This window comes from Ptychodera flava, chromosome 18 (assembly GCF_041260155.1).
Source record: "Ptychodera flava strain L36383 chromosome 18, AS_Pfla_20210202, whole genome shotgun sequence".
Classification (NCBI taxonomy): Eukaryota; Metazoa; Hemichordata; class Enteropneusta; family Ptychoderidae; genus Ptychodera; species Ptychodera flava.
Genome location: NC_091945.1, coordinates 3,025,752 through 3,043,427, shown reverse-complemented (window position 1 = coordinate 3,043,427; position 17,676 = coordinate 3,025,752). Strand labels below are relative to the sequence as shown.

At 35.9% G+C, this 17,676-nt stretch overlaps 2 protein-coding genes across 3 annotated transcripts in view; both read right to left on the bottom strand.

Moving 5' to 3' along the window:
* LOC139116675 (short transient receptor potential channel 5-like) overlaps window positions 1-8,580 on the bottom strand; it is a 215,670-nt gene extending 207,090 nt beyond the window's left edge. The window contains exons 1-6 of one of the 2 annotated variants that reach the window (XM_070679261.1): window positions 8,370-8,580; window positions 7,213-7,976; window positions 5,234-5,477; window positions 4,031-4,171; window positions 3,488-3,535; window positions 3,078-3,239 (exon numbers count right to left, since the gene is read on the bottom strand). In XM_070679261.1, coding sequence (XP_070535362.1) covers window positions 3,078-3,239; window positions 3,488-3,535; window positions 4,031-4,171; window positions 5,234-5,477; window positions 7,213-7,718 — 1,101 coding nt within the window. In that variant the 5' untranslated portion in view covers window positions 7,719-7,976; window positions 8,370-8,580. Of the gene's footprint in view, window positions 1-3,077; window positions 3,240-3,487; window positions 3,536-4,030; window positions 4,172-5,233; window positions 5,478-7,212; window positions 8,273-8,369 lie in introns of those variants that run through there. The other variant, XM_070679262.1, reaches the window with a different exon arrangement.
* Window positions 8,581-11,317: 2,737 nt separating this feature from the next.
* Window positions 11,318-17,676, bottom strand: LOC139117884 (uncharacterized). Its single transcript, XM_070681118.1, has 3 exons — window positions 17,553-17,676; window positions 15,579-15,717; window positions 11,318-11,535 (listed from the first exon to the last, which is right to left on the bottom strand). The coding sequence occupies exons 1-3, from the start codon at window positions 17,568-17,570 to the stop codon at window positions 11,318-11,320; spliced, it is 375 nt and encodes a 124-aa protein (XP_070537219.1). The 5' UTR covers window positions 17,571-17,676.

The window sequence follows — 17,676 nt, the reverse complement described above, 5'->3', positions numbered from 1 at the left end:
TTACACTACTACGATGTCGACACAAAACACATTTAACCATACAAAAGAAAACATGGACGATGTGTGAAGCCACTTTCCCTTTATTACAAATATTAAATACACGACAGATTTTAGCAAGAGCGAGGTGAGTAAACTTCCATGCAAAATATTGAATGAAAGTGCAGTTTATACTGTTGTATACAGCTTATTATTATATATAATGTCAATATGATATATTTTAAAAAAATACATACATAAAAGCTGGTGGTGATTAAAGTCATTAAAACGTGAAAAAAACTCAGACTGATACACAATAATAGTTTCAAAGATAATCTCATAAAATTGTACCTATCGATAATATTCATGGCCGGTCGAATAATTCATTGTTTGAAACATTGTTCAGCTTTACTGACTCAGAAAACTCTAAATATGAAATAAACGTCATGTAACAATATATTAGCCGAAACAACGGACATGTGACGTCAGGGGGGCAAATGGTCTCTGCCTCGAGGGTACATAGTCACCCGTTTGGGCTATAACGTTTTTATTACCCGCCTCTGTTTCCCATCTCCAAATATTTTGCATTATTTGTAAATAACAGTCGTATGCTTTATTTCCTTGTTAGACAAAAATCCGTTAAAAATACAACATTTTTTATCGTCGAATGGTGCATTGATATACTTTAATCAATATTATGGGTTTTATCAATTTTCATGCATAAGTTTTTTAAAACGTGGGATTTTCTATATCAAACATATAATTTGATCATTTTACAATGCCAAAGTTGTCAAGCTGAAAGTAGATCCGGTTCTCTTACAGTCAAGTGATGACTGTAGGGCAAGCGATGTCATCGAGGAGTTACCACTGAATTCCTCACGAGTGCGCAACGTTCGATATGCGAGAAATGTAGTGATATCTTATAATTTTGGTTAATAGTGTATGAAACAGTTATTTATATAATCACAAGCACTTAGCCTTAATCTTAAAAACTAGGCAGGCAATTAGTAAACACATTATGACTTGTAGTTTATAATGTTGATAATTAGTATCATGATTATCCTTATTCTATTATTGTTAATATAGAGTGTAAAACCTATTTCAAAAAATGGCTATCACTGATAAGCATCTGAGCTACGCCTTTGTTTCTTAGCAGAAGGTTGACCAAAAGAACGTTTCGGACAATACATCAGGCTTAGCAAGGATTGAACGAGCATGATTTTAGCAACAAATTACATCTACGTTTGTGTGAATATAATTGCAGTATGAAATGACCTTCATAACACGTCAAAATGTACTGCACACTAGCTTTCTCTAGGAAACTTTAGAAAATGTGAACTACATCTAGTTCTCCCTTGTCTGCTCTTTTCTAACATACGAGTCTAACTTTAATCAAAGAAAAAATTAACCTCATTAAACTTAGCCTTTATAAAACAAATAAGTACTTGATAAAAACGATATCAGACTCTAACAGAATGGTAACAATGACGAAAGGTACTATGACGTAAAGGTAACCACAACAATTGTATGCATGAATAATTGCGACATTGAATCTAGAGCCTGTAGCTTTTTTCAAACCTTAGGCCATAACGTGATCTGATAAGCTTTATCTGCTTGAGGGAAATTTGGTCAATGTTGCGCATGATGATACACTCAAATAAGATGGGTATCTGCCTTTGTAAAACAGAAAGGGCTCGGTCGATAAATCGGTTCTGCACTAAAACATGTGCTTGATATTATGCCCATCATTCAAAATTGTCAGTGATATGCTTTCCATTCACTTCATTGGGGCAAATTCGCGTGGTTTAAAGTTTCTATTGTCTTGCGATGTCTTCAAATCTTGGTCCTTATTACCCCTGTTTCTTACTTTCCAGTTTTCTCAGCCGTAAGCGGCTTTGCATGTTTGTCAGTATATCTCTTCAACAAGACTTTCAAAAGCTGAAAACATTAATCAGAATGAAAGTATTATAATGTTTTGTTGTAACGATATTATTAACACATGTTATGCTTTCTCGAGAGGGAACACAGCTTTTTCTTGTGATAGAATTACCTCTAGTGGTAATTTTCCGTTGTGTTCACTTCAGTGACATCATGTAGTCTATGCGATCAATTAGATTGAAAAGCGCAATTAGTAACAAATTGATTCATTTAACGAAATAATGGATGAAATTTAGTAACATAAATGTCAACGAATAATTATTTAATGTCATTTTCCTCTTCTACATTGTTTTATTGTAAAATTCGTAACAATATTGCTCTGACTTTGGAAATACAATTATGGGATTCTCTGTTCGAGTCAACGGTGTCATTCAGACATGTTCTACTGGGCCATTTCATCACTCGTCTTGTACTTGTTGTGACACGGTCATTACGAATCATAACCTTCAGGAAGATATTGAAGCCACAGAGTTTGTTTGTGTCGGATCATGACACAGACTGACATATAAGGCGAGCAAAACATGAGTTTTGTCTATAAATAGTTTGCATCATCAATGATTTCGTAATCTTTCGGACGTTTTCTTCAACTTACTTTAATTTTAACTTGCATTCACTTTCAAAGACTCTGTGCATCAACTAAGTATTCCTTTTTAAAATAACCGTCAACCTGAGATCGTTGCTAGGTATAAGTACGTACCTCATGAAAGCTTAAATCTTCAGTCTGCGTATGACATAAAGCAGAAATATATTAGTTGTTTTAATTTACTTCTCAGCTTAAATATAATATAACTGAATGATACAATATCTAACAATTCAAAGAAGAAGCCAAGTCGCATAACATGGTGCACTGGCTGCATAGCTCTTGACAAAATCTGATTCGGATAAAATGCCAACCGACAGACAGTTAAAATGAACAATGTTGCATTTGCTATGGAATAAAAAACTCTTCAGTACCGTCAACATTAATTATGAAACATTGGAAGTATTGGAAATTCTTACCCTTTTGCCTTTTTTTGGCAAGGAATGTCACATTTTTGAGCGTTACGTGCCTTGGTATAATTTTTTTTGATTTCATAAACATTACTTGGTACGGCGATGGAAGTAAAGTTGGCAATAAACATTAATTGAGAAGAGAGAAATTTGGTTCATTCATTTTATTTTACCTTTACTGTATTGAGTATGTCCTTCCGATCTCCATTTCCTTGAGCATCTTCATTTTGCGCAATGTGTGTTCTGGAATCATAATTTCCACCTTCAAAGATATTAACGCCGATCTGTCCGCTATCAGAGGGTTTTTCTTCTTGTATGGATTTGCCATTTTGTACCTGTTTTATAGAAAAATCTCAGAACAGTATAATCGTGCAACAGACTTCAGATGAATACGTTTAGAATCAGGCTCATTTACAACTATACGTTTAACTTATCTGTTAAAAAATCATAATTTTGCTTTCGTTCTGCTTTGAAAGAGCTAAAACAATGCTAGAGCGTTAGGATGAATTCACACAATTTCACATAACGGAGCATTATGTTATGATAGTCAACATTCTTATGATATATCTAAATCGCAACTCACCTCGAGTTCAAACTTGTTGGTAGTCTGTGTTCCCTTACTGTTACCGTTCTGCAGATGAAAGACATAGACATGAGAATTACACATTTAATTTGTGTAATTATATTGTATTCAGTAATTTTAGAACTGTTTTGAAGATGAAGAAACGGGAACTTGTCTAATAAAGTACTAATGATAACTACAAAGGGAAGAACTGTTTGTAAGAATTTTTGTACATTCAGTTTCTTTGATGTATTTTCAAAATAAAGCCAGGTGTGGTGTCATTGATTGCGTACCATGGATATGCCTGTGTAAAGCGGACCTATTTATGACAAATGTTTCGCTATCACAGTTGATGAAAAATTAATGCATAACAGCAAGCAAAATAACAATGCAAAGTAATATTGGCAGTGACTGATTTAGAAGATCCTTATTACTGGTTTTGTGTGAGGCCTAGCAGCTAGGCGATGTTGCCGTGAGTGTGTGGGGGTTCGAATCCCGTTTGGGTTATAGTATAATTTATATTATTTTACAAGTTAACGATATTGAACATAATCTTAAACTTACTTTTACACCAGCTAAGCGAATCGTCGTACTAATAACGATGTCTATCACCAGAGACAACAGATTAACATTCACAGGTTTTGCATTTATGTACTCTATCCATACTCCTGATCGATTAAATTTCCATTCTAATTCCATCTTGTCCTGCCAAATTAAGAACAGGAAAACTTGTGTGAACAAGCATGAAAACTACCTTCATTGTGAAACTATGCAAGGCTTTATACTATAAATCGAGGTCAGATCTACTAACGCCTCCCAAATGTTCTTTCAATTGTGATCGCTTTCTAGGAACATTGAAAAGAAAATTTGATTTCGGATGTTACATAATGAAAATTTGCTATGGCTTTCATGATCAACTTGAGTAGGTATCTATCCGAAAGGAAAACCCTACTTGGTCAATGTTTGCGATTTTTTACGCTGAAATTCAACCCTTCACTTTGATGTATGAAAATGCAATCTAGTTAATTTACGTGACAATATAAGTATCGAACAGAATGAAGTAAATTTAGAAATCTTGCACGCAGCTATTGAAAGATCAAGCACCTTATCGATTAATGAGCAAAGGTATGTCGGTGTGTGCCGATAGCCAGCATTTCTAGTCCGATACGTGTTATGCTTGAGAATTATATGCGGGAGATATTATCGTTAACATTTGAAAAATTAAAATCCCATCTATTTCACTGTAAATGCTCTTTGAAAAACTACAGAATATAGTAGCTTTAACTGCCATGCCAATTGTCTGAGTTGCATAGTAAGATTATTTGTATTGCTTCCTTTGAAAATTGCGATATCTTTACGGCGATTTCCTTTTATGCTATTTATCTAAAATTGTCTAATACAGAAAGAGGACCAGTAACTATACTTTTCAAACTGATGATCTTGACAAGCAGAAGACACTCAAAGGAAACCTAAATCTCTAAAGCGAGGTTGAGGGGGAAGTGGATTTTGCTGCTAATTAGCTGAATCAACCATGGATGACCTGAAAATGATCCCGTCTTTCAGTATATGTTGCAGTAGTCTGTAAAGTTACACTTTTCTCTGACATCACTGCCACGAATTTGAATCTTCATGAGCGCTTTTATAATCAACAATCAATCATGCCAACAGACAGACACACACACACACAAATAGGCACACAGACATCGGTGCGACAGGAGCTCACGTGATAGAATATACGAGCTAAATGGAATTGTTCTAATAACGTACCCGAACTTTTTCATAATCGTATGACATCATTGCAATGCATAGGTTCAGCAATATAATGAGCACTAAGATCCCGAACAACGAGTATAAAGTATAGGCAACAAAACTGTAATAGGGTGACGTAAAGCTTGTGTAGCTGCTTTGGATACCAGTCACATTCATCGACATCCAGTCATCCGTGTACAGAAGTTCAGAACCGTCTCCACCGAATATGGTTATTAATAATACCCATATTGATGTCAAAAGCCTTTATGGGAGAAAGAATTTGAGGGATTACTATTGAACACATTGATTTGGCATCACCATTTTCCGCTGAGTAATATAAGGAAACGAGCACAGTTAACAGAAACGGGTGGAAGAGGAAAGATTTTATTAATTTATTTACTTTGCAGTCCCCCTTCCCTCAACATTAGAAATAATTTTCAGAATCTCGTGAGACTATACACTCTGATATAGAATACGGCTTTGGACGCAAACTATGAACAACCTTTTCCCCGTTCAAAACTAGATATATATTTACATTTATGTATGTTTGACAATTGATATAAATGTGCTTCGCTAGAATATGTTGACTAGAAGTGTATTTGTGTAAAAGAACTTTGCTTTTGATTTTCACCAAAACGCGCAATTTCACTATACATGGTTGTCCATGGCTCAAGGTATGAATTAGAATACTTGACAAGCTGATGGTGATTAGAAGGGCATTTGTATACAAAAATTAGAGTTTGGAATTTGAAATTGAAGTGTCATTTTCAATATACATTTTAGACTATGGCACAGACTATGAACAATTTGTCTCCCTTAATAGTGCATTTGTATACGTATACGTTTGATAATTGACCTAAGTTTAATTCAATAGAATTAGGTGATAAGAAGTGCTTAGATATTCAACAAATATGATATTAAATTTCATCAAAACACAGTCCCTCTATGGACTGTGATCAAAAGATAGCAATGTATCGTATATATGAGTATACCTGGCAAACTACTAGTAAGCATGTAAACCATTCAATATAAACCTAAATATATACCTAAATATATCTGTTTAATCATCGTCGATAAACTTTCTCGAGGATCAATGGTTTAATTGATTAATTTGCCTGAACTTTTTTTCCTGCCCACTGTCTGCCTTTTAAGTCTACCTTGATGGTCAACTGTTGCTGTCATTCTGATTCCAACACTTTGACGGTCGGCATCAAAGTGTTCACAAACATAGACTCCTTTTGATGATCAGTCATAGACACACAACAGTTTCGTTAGAATACCTCGGAAAACTGGTTTATGAAATGGATTTTTTTCAGGCCCGTTAAGAGTGATTTATCAGACTCATATTGAGTAAGGGCCCCCTCATGGTACTCTGGAATTTTAAAAGGCCCTTGAACAGTTAATGTTGTTTTTGTGCCCCTATGTTCCCTTGCGCCCAGTGCGGTTAATTGTGCCCGTTCCCTCAAAGATGCGATGCATGAGACATAGGACTTATTGATCGAATACGGTTGACAAGTTGTATCCTAAAAAGAGACAATGTAAATACGACCATCGGTCTCCAATATTACTTTTAAAATATGAAAAGGATTTACAATTTTTTAAGTACATCATCGTGGTTCGCCATATTCATGAAAGATTATATGATCACAAGAGAAATCAACCGCAAATGGACCATTAAGACGCAGATAATATATTGTTGTAATTTTGAGGAAGGTGAGCGTGAACTGTGTACTTTTGGCAAAATTGTTAAAGTATCATGCGTTCAACGGATGGTTGAATTGTCAGCTAACTGTTTGTAAGAAATTCATAAAGTTTCATATCAATAGCTGTAGATGTCCTGTAAAAATAAAATTATCACCTTGCTTGGATATTGTAGTACCTACAACTGTTATTCAAATGCGTTAGGCACAACCCTTCAAGTGATAGACGTTTTTGCACAATGCACGATCGACAAATGTATAGGAAGTACGTTTTGGGTCAAGAAAGGTCATACTTACTCTGATAATCCCTCATGTGATGTACCAACGTCTGCGTACAAATGGTAGAGTGCAAGGGCATATGCAACAACAACGAGCCAAAAAATCAAAAGAAACCGAATAACGCTGTTTACCACTTTCGTAACCACAATCAACATAGGGCCTAAATAGCGGGTAAGGTAAATCGGCTCAGCAAAACGTAGTATCGCACATACGAAAGTGATGGTTGTGAGTTTACTACACAAAACATATATGTGCGGAGAACCGTATAGCTGTCCTATTATCAAAGGGTTTACGAAAATTGTACTTAGGAAAAATGACAGAAGAATATACAGATCCAATTTATTCCAGTGATTCTGTAAATAACGAGTATAGCCTTGAGATAGCAGCTGACTCAATTCTATCATAGACAGAGTAGCAAAGAAGATTATCGACAGGCAAAGTATTGGCAAGTAATTGTCATCTGAAATCAGAGTAACAGCAGAACCCTCCACAGTCACATCCACCTCCACCTCATAGATGAACATGAAAGCAAGAAAAAAGAAATAGGTGAAATAGTAACTCAAAAAAGACGATATAGGACTGTGGTACAGACATTTCTTGGTGGTGTGTTTTACAGAAAGAAACAGGTGAATTGGGATAATTATGGGTAAAATGCCATAAGCAAAAAATGAAAACACTGCATAAAGGAATGCCCATCCTCTCCCCTTCCTATTCGTCCACGCTGGTTGCCCACTTAACCATTCGTCGTTGAGAAAGGCCTGACATTTGTTGTGTGTAATGAACTGTAAGAAAACATTTATCGTTATTGAGACAAAATTTTGTATTGATTAAGGTATGACTAGGTAAGCATCATAGGGGTGAAATGGATTAAATCTTACATGTGCATTGCATTCTTAGAATATATTATACACTTCACGCAAAAACCCTTGTGTTCTCGTTATTGGGGAAAGACGGCTGTCAATTTAAGTGCAATAAATTGCTTTGTTTACAAACGTTTTGCGAGCAATGTTAGAATTAACTACATAGCAACGTAATTATTTTTTACACTGGATTAGAAAGATCCGTCAAACATATACCATCGTGTGATTCCCGATTTTCAAGTGTGGAAGTCTTCGGTTCCTAATGCATTACTATGTCAAATATTATTGATAACCATACTATTACAAGGGACGTACCTCTTTCTGTTGTGTTTCAATGGCCAATTTTGCAATAGTCAACTCTGAATAGTAGTCATAAGTAAAATTCAATAAAAATTCAATCTACGCTTTTGCTTTTCTTCAGTGTTGTTGTGGCCTCGCAACAGTAATGGTATTTCTTTTTCATCACGACAGCAGTTCAGTAGTTCGAGCGTGAATGCTTGCAATTGCTGTTGAAGTTTTTCATACTCTTCCTATTGGTAAGCAATATAATAATATAATAATAATAATAATAATAATAAAATTGTTCATTGACACTGTGCTCCCACTTAACAGAAATACTCAGTACTAGTTCACATATAACATTGCATCCAGTATGCCCGCTAAGCTGATTTGACGCGTCATGAAGCAGGGTAAACCTGCCTGACTTATTGAAATACAAGTATTATTGATTCCTAACTGACGCAACTGCGAATAAAACCTGCCAATACTAAGAAATGCTAAGTGAGTTCATAATTCAATCAGATAACATGTTTCCCTGTAGGTGTTTGTCAAACATTTCTAAATACGTCATTTCTATAAGTCTCTGCGGCGATACTACATGTATCTTGTCTTGGCGTTCGATCGATGGGAAAGACGCCGCCATTGTTGTTTCATTGTTCTCGCAGACTTACGGGAAAGTATGAGGAATCAAGAAAGGCATACGATGATAGAAGGCACTATACTTAAAACTACTGACTTGCTGATATAATTTTGTGCCGTGCATGTAGATGATGCACAGCAAGTCAAGTTTTCTTCAATTTGAATCAAATTTTTGTTTTTCACTTCCCATAGAAGATACAATTTCCTACAGAATAGTTACTAAGAAAATTCTACCTCAAATCAATCTTATATACCGGTTGATATGAAATGCTTCACCTCATAATGACCTGGGAACATAATTTGAAAGTGATGGGATATACGATTTCTAAGAAGATTTTTTGATGGAAAAAGGACAAAATGACTCAAAATAAAAATATTAAGCAAATTTCACCATAATTTTGATGAATCATAGTTTGAAAAAAAAATACCAACAAATGCAACAATAGAGGAAAAATTCATTAAAAAAGGGAAACAGCCAATATTGGCAACTTTTTCGGTGCTGACATGGTCATTTGAAGAATGTCACATCTACATTACCTATGACATTACTTTAATAACCCCAAAATCAGTTTGACCTGGGCAGCTGTTCTAAAGTCTTTGCTGTGGATATTCATACATACATGTACATTTATCACATGAAATGGTCCGAATCACAGGACGGACAAAAGATCCGAATTACCCATGTTCTATGTCATCTACCGAACTTTTTTCCTTCACTGCACGCTGACGCTTGCGTGCACAGATCGATCTGTCGCGATCGATGCCGTGCTTTCATGACAATTTTAAGAAAAGGTGATGCGATGAATTCAGACATCGAAACATGGAAGGCATGTCCAACAAAATTTCGAGTCGCTGAAGCTTTAGTAGCTATTCCAAAGAACAGAATGGGATGTCGTTGCGGCTACCGCTCCGGTTTAGTCGTACGGACGGCTCTATGTGGAAGTTGCACCAAATTTGGTGCCATAATTTCCGGGTTAAATCACTAATTCCAAAGTTCATTAAATATGCAAATGAACCTTTAATCAACTTCACACTACTAAATGCTTCACAACACAGTTAGATATCCGTCGAATCTGCATCTGCAGCAGATTTCATCAAATTTGGTGTAGCTATTTCGGAGGTATATGACTAATTACAAATCTTCATTAAATATGCAAATGAGCTAATAATTAAGTTGACACTGCTCAGTGCTTTAAGCGACAATTAGATATTTATTAGATCAATATCTGTAGCAGTTTTCAGAGTTATATCACTCATTAAAAAAGTTCATTTAATATGTAAATGAAACCTCAATTTCCTTCACACAACTGAATGCTTCTCAACACAGTCAGATATCTGTCCGATCAGTATCTGCAGGAGATTTCATCAAATTTGTTGCAGTTATTTCAGAGTAATAGTAAAAATTTCGGAGTTATACCACTAATTACAAATGTATATTAAATATGAAAATGAGCAGATATTTGACATGACACTCACAGTATCATCATACTCTGTTGAGATTGTCATCTGAGAAAAGTTTAATGAAATTGTGTGCAGTATTTCTTAATACATGTTGACACTGTCATTACTGTCTCCATAGGAAACCATTATATGAAAAATGATAGTTTACAACTTCATTGATATGCAAGCCACACTAACCAAAATCTAATCACTTCTTGCCATTAGCGTATAATACCTGTATACCGAATCTGACTTGAATCCGTTCAGTCATTTTTCAGTTATGGTGTAAACAGACAGACAGACAGACAGAAAGACACACAAACGGACAAAAAGACAGACATCGCTACATTAGCTCACGTGTGTGAACACGTGAGCTATAAAGTGGTATGAGCCATTTCAACAAGTCTTTTCCTCGGTTGACATTTTACAATGTGTCATAAAGGCCCTATGTAGGCATGAAAATTTGGTCAATCAATATAATTTTGCAGGAGCAATAATTTAAAAGTATTTGGAGTCAGAAGTTATTTGTATCGCTAGATAATGCGTCATTCAAAAAAGAAAGTGAAAGTTATTGAGTAAATGTAATTTGTAACTTTGTTACTTTACTACTCAAAGTTAATGCATCCATAAGTGGATTTCCACGCATTAAATAAAATACATTCGTAAAAGTATTATGAATTGTAGTAAATGGGGAAAGTAAATCATTTTGAGGGATAGGTGGTGAAACTTTCATAGCAAGGGCGGTCCACTAACCTAAATTACATTAGAGTATCCCGCGGGAATTTTCTTTCGATATCGATGAGTTACCTTCATACTTGCGATTGTTTTAACTTTTCACCTAATTGTATCTTTTAAATGTTTATAAAGATTATATAATGATATTCCAGTAACGAAACTTAAAATTATCATGCATTAAATTTGATGAAGATTATGTACAGCACCTTCAATGTTTGTGAAGCTTCTTCATTGACAATGATAGACAATTTATGTTCCAATTCAAATGCCACTTCCAAACAATTCTTCTTGTTTTCCGCATTGCGCTTATCTCTTAAATAGGACAAAGATATGTATGCTGGACTGGACAAGGCAGAGTAATGCTGGATCTTCGTTCTCTCTTCATTATCTGTGTACACAAAAATAAATCAATTATAAATAAATGAAGAATGAAAGAAAGAAAGAAAGAAAAGGAAGTATATGAATAAGTACAACATACAAAGATGCATACATACATACATACATACATACATACATACATACATACATACATACATACATACATACATACATACATACATACATACATACATTTTTACACCATATAACCTCCCAGTTGCCATATAAGTATGGCAGACGCAGGTATTAAAAGATGTATAGTCATCATCATCTGGATAGAAAGCAGGACTGGTGAGCCCATAATGGTAAACACCCCTGCAAGTATTCAAGCACATGATTTTGCCCATATACAATGGCCCAAATCATTGACAGGTATAATAAGCACGTAGTTAAAGTTTGGTTACCACCACCTATAACATATATATTGCACAGCCCGCTCTGATGTATTACAATCAGCCGTTATTATCTTATGACGAAGATAGATTAAGAATGACAGGCACACCTTGTACAGATTAAGGCGTTCGCAAGGGAAATGGAGAGGCCAGATTGCAAATGATCAGTGTTCTCAGCAAATACGCCAGCGTTATGCGATTAAAGTATACTTAAGAACTCAGTGACTTTATATGACTCTTGAATGTCTGGAAAGTTTTCTGTGAGCGGAAAATTTTCACAATCCTTTTGGTGTCATTATTAATCTTTCATTTTGCACGAGAACATACATCCTGTTGCTGCAGAGGAATACTGTAAGTATTCTTAACACTTGTTGGAACAAAGCCTCAAAGATTCAAAGATAGCTTGTTTTTCTTGGGTGAACACCTCTTGATTAAGTATCTTTGTCAACCGCACAACTGAAAATTTGCATTCCTTTTGAATTTTTGTAAATGTGCAATTGTGTATCTTTGAATTTTCGGCTACCACAAAGTCAAGGAAGCCGTGGGGAATACTCGCATTTGATTGAGAAATCAGCTGTTATAATTATTTCATTCACTGCCAGTTTAAGTGCAGTCCACGAAACAGGTCGTTGATACCATTACATTCTATTGGAGATAGTACAAACAGGTGAGTTATGTATGAGTTACTACACAGCCGTGTGTGAGTGTGCTATCGGATGAATGATCACATGTCTGACGCTGACAGTGTCATAAATTTTCGCAGTACGGTATAAGAAGTCAAAAATGAACTGGAAATTAAGCAAAGGCCTAATGATGATTATGACGCCGTTGGTGGTTCAAGTGAAAGGGAATTAAAAGAGGAAAGTCTCTCGCACCAAACAGAAATTATTAAGCTCAAATTGTAGTTGTATAGATAAAAGCAGGCAAATCATGTGCAGCGTTTAGAATTTGAACTATTACATTTAAATGCGGAAAAGGAAAAGTGCAAACAGGAACGCGAGCAAGAGAGAGAAAAAACGTGAGTAAGAAAAAAAGTACGAACAAGAACCGTAGAAAGAAAAAAGAGAGAGAGAAAACATATAAGGATGACTTGGGTCTGCATGATTATTCATGGGAAAATCAAGTCAAACTTCTGCGTAGCATGTTTGATAGGTTACGTAGTTGTATACTGAAAGATAGACCTATCAAATGCTGTCTTGGTGGCAGTGAAATTTTTTATAATTATGGTGCTAGAAGTGGACAAATAATACCTACGGCATATAGGGTCGATGTCGTTGTCAATTATCCAATATTAGAGGCCAAAAGAGAGAATAATTGTAAAGCGCCTTGAGCACATGTACTTGTGGATATGTGCGCTATATAAGAACCCATTATTATTATCCGTTTATGGTGCAGACAGACGCATCTAATCATAGAATTGGTGCAGTTTTGAGTCGGTTTGATGACAAAGGGGAAGAACAACCAGTTAAGTATATCAGTAGGAAGCTCCTCCCGAGGGAGAGAAATTACCCAACCATAGAAAGAGAGTGTTTGGCCATTGTTTTGGCCGTGGTAACCTTGAACCCTTACTTGTACAGGAGGGAATTTACAGTTCAAACAGATCACGATCCATTGGTTTGGTTTGATGAAATGTCTAGTAAAAATCGTAGGTTATTGCAATGGGCTTTGATACTGCAAAAGCATCATATTGAGTATAGAAAGGGCAGCGGAAACAATAAATGCAGACGCATTGTCGCGATTGTGGAGCTCGGACGAACGGTAGTGTGTGAAAGTGCATGAATGATGTAGTGAAAGGGATGTAGCGACCTGATGTACACTGTTATTTGAGATGCATATTTGTTAAATTTTAAACCCTTATGGTAATGGTGTTTGCCCAGGTTGCTGTACCCGACTTAGACAGTAGTTTATTGTTATGTATTTTCTTTTAGACTCAGTAGTATTTGCATTTTATCTTCCTTGAACCCCTTCGACATCGGAATACCAGCCTTGCCTGCCCAGACACGTTACCAAGTGATCGACAATACAATCATAATTTTCTTGATTGAATTTGGTCTCTCACTATTGGTCTCATAAAGTCATTTATTTTGAGACCATACTAGAGAAATGCTTCTGGTGACCTTGGCACAAAGTGAAGTGTATGTTGGATTGATACTTCAGAGAAAGCCAATTTGTGTATACTGTTCCACATAAAGTTAGGGGTCATCGGTCATAAAAACTAGAGACTTAATTCCCCAGGTTTGGGGCTAGACCTCCTTCCCTCAGTACTAAACTCCTTAATATGAAATTGAATTCAGGAATACAGTGTTGTTTATTATGTATGAAGAATACCAACGCGGATGTTATTTTATTCATTGCCTGACACAGAACGCGAGAACCATGGGAGATGGTTCCAAAAATGTAAATCCAACATGATATATTTCATACAAATGTATCGATCAGTGTTAATAGAGGTACTTTTCCTAATTTTGCAATAGGTATTTCATTACTAGGGTCATCACTTGTAGCAATTTCATGAGGAACGATTCGTTTATGGCTTTGTGGTTTTGAGGTTTTTGATTTTTTGTTACTGAAAAAATCCAGATTGTGATTTTGAAGCACGCAAAACAATGGGAGTCTACCCAATCCTCTCTCCATCAAGGAATTTGTTTCTAGTGCATCTCAGCTTTTATGATTTACAGCCTCTTAAATTGTCGTCCATTGTGAACGTATATAAGGGGATCCAACATGGTCTATCTGTAGCAAATGGTACTCTTTGGACTATCAAATTTAACAAAAACCTATGGTTTTATTTCTGTGCTGGAGAATAATGCCAATTATTGTATGTAAGCTTCAAACATAATTCCAAAATATTCAGCACAAGAGGAAAGGTCTTACTTTAATCTAGATGATTATGTTTGTTTTACTACTATTCAACAAAGTGACAGCAGCTGTTTCATAAGATGTGTGCTAACTTTTGTGGGTATTGGAAAGTACCTGTATTTAACCCTTTGACTGCCAAAGTCATTTTTGTTGCCTTTATAGAATATGACATAGCCAGCAACTTTTTTCAGATCTAGAAAAGTTTTTTTCATATTTTTTCCAAAATTTAGGTCAAAAATTGCAGATATCGAAATATTACGTCCATTTGGTCCGTAATTATCAAAAAATTACAGAAATTCATAAAGATTGGTAAAATGTTTCACTGAAATTTTCGTGGGAAAAATTTCAGCACCAAAAGCGTTAATAGCTCACACAGGTTGTCGCCAAATGTAGCCGCAAGATGCTCATGGATAAACATGCATAGCTTAAATACGATAAGATAAAATTCCGATAGCAGCTGTCATGACTTCTGTCAAGAGTCACTGTCAAAGCGAAAAAATATTTTCAGTAGCAGGGCTTGGGCAGCTACCTGACTTATGGTTAGCTAGGCTGAGAACATCTGCAAGGAAGAAGACTTACTTGCTTAAACCTATTTTTGTCGAAAAACTATCTACTTGAAACTTAAAAGTGAAATGTCCCATTCAATTGAATAGCACAGGTCCTTTTCGCAGCTTCACGAGCCCATTTGCTTAGCCCTATTGTCGTATCATTTCAAAGGATGAAGTAGCATTAATGCACGACAGGATAAGCGACATATATATCAGTGATCGGTTTCTATCGCTTTCTGAAGTTCAAAATATACCTTTTGGTGGTTTATCTTCCAATGCCTCCGCACCATGATCCAGAAGCAATTTCACCATGTAAAAGTCATTATTTACACTGGCAGTCTCTAGAGCTGTGGTTTCAATTCCATCAAGTCTGCCTTTTAAATTAATGTCTACCTGTAAGAAAAGGACACAATAAGAAGCAAATGCTATTCTATTTCATATGAATCAGCACAAACAATAGGTACAGATATGCTTCAAATATCTTGTCAAACATCAGGGCATGTGTAGATTCCCATGCCTAGAACTGTTGGGCATTCATCCTTATATATACTGAAAGCTTATGTGAGCATGATGAATCATGATGAACGATTTCTGTTTGCTTCTGGCAGATTTCGGTGGTAATTTCTTCTTTTTAGTGTGGAGTGAGTGTGTTTAAGTACTTTTTTAGACAGAGGAATGTTCTTTTTTATTGAGTGATCGCGTTGTGGTAGGTGTCGGGGTAGGTTAACTTTTGGTGAGAATAGTGTCGATTCGGACTTTTTTGCTATTACCATTTTATTTGACTTTGCAATTCTGATCGTGTTTCTTTTATTCCCCGTCGAACTATGCGGTTGTATTCTTTGTCTATCCCGTCAAAAGAGGCTCCGTCGATGTACACCAGCAACATGATAAGCATAGACGATAACCCAAGACAAGACTACCCATCTGACTTACAGATTGATATATGGTGGGTGCCACATATGGGGCAGGATGCGCCTTCTATTTTCGAAACACCCGACATCACTTCTTGGTCTTTTGGCCAGAGGTCCATGTATCTTTCTTTCATGAATTTGTATTACGAGTTTTGACCTCCTGTTATCAGATTACGGATTGGTATGAGTGCGATTATTTTCAGTGACTGCTGTAGCAGCAGGGATGTTTTCTGGAGCAACATTGGAGGGTTGCAAACACATCAAGATAAACACTGCCGTGACAGTCAAGAAGTTGAGCCGCGGAATCAACGAACGCTTATTATTTCTGACAGCAGCGACGATTCTTCTCCGGACTTAGACATGTCAGAAGAAATGCAGTTTCATTTATGCATCACGTTTTCTGAATTTTACCTTGTTGTTAAACTTCTGTCGTCTGACTTTCAAGACATTCGTTGCTCTTATAGTCGTACCGCTTTCATAACTAGATCCGAACACCGTTCTTCATTATATTTAAACAATATCATTTTAATCGTAAAATATTAAACCTACAATTGATAAATTTGTAAAAGATATTGAATGGTAATTTAGAAAATTTCATACAAATTTTGCAGAGCTGAATTCTTTAAATGATGTTCGAATATTGACAAAATAACAACTCATTCCGCATGGTAGCTGTGGCTGAGTGTAATATGTCGCGACGTCTCACTTGCACTTCCAGTCATTTGATAACCGGCTTTTCACTCAAATTGATGTTATAGTACGCACCAACTAAATACCCTGTCTCAATAATCCCTGGTTTCCGCTTGATTCGTACTGAAACACCCGAACGAAAGATGCTATTATCCATAAGAGTAGCTTCGGCGTGCTCGAAGTTAACCTCGACGTACACCGTTAGGGGCGTTCAAGTCTGCTGTCACCCAGCCGTGAGTGTATAACACAATCCAGTTAGTGAATAGTAAGTGCTGTGATATAAGCTGTTAAACATATAGAACAAGCTTCAACCATTGTACATCATCGCAATGTGGATCGACTCTTTTGAAACATGTTGTTTATGTAGCATGCCATATTAGTTGAATTCTTCGTACGGTGTAAACCACATCCAATGACTAAACTTCACCATTTGACTGATTAAGGTTTTAATATCCGTAATTCTTCACCTTTAGTGCAGAAAACGTAGTAAGTTGCCATTTCATTTTATCATGATTTTTCTGGAGAAACTACCTTGAGATTTAAGATTTTTGAATGTGATCGGTTTCTAAATGCATGTGATATTTTAACCATGAAGATTGAAATGACATATATTATAAAACTACTTACGCATGACATGGACAGCATTTTCTCAACCTCTGCATAGTCACTGTTTTGAACGAGGGTCAGAAATCTTTCATCCTTTTCAGGCGTAACTTGTTCATAATTTTCAGTCTTCGTCCCGAGTTGCACC

What these genes read in the sequence shown, in the direction of transcription:
- LOC139117884 (XM_070681118.1), bottom strand. An exon ending in GGAAGATAAACCACCAAAAG is followed by an intron (nt 11,536 to 15,578) that starts GTATATTTTGAA and finishes TTGTGTACACAG; the next exon opens with ATAATGAAGAGAGAACGAAG.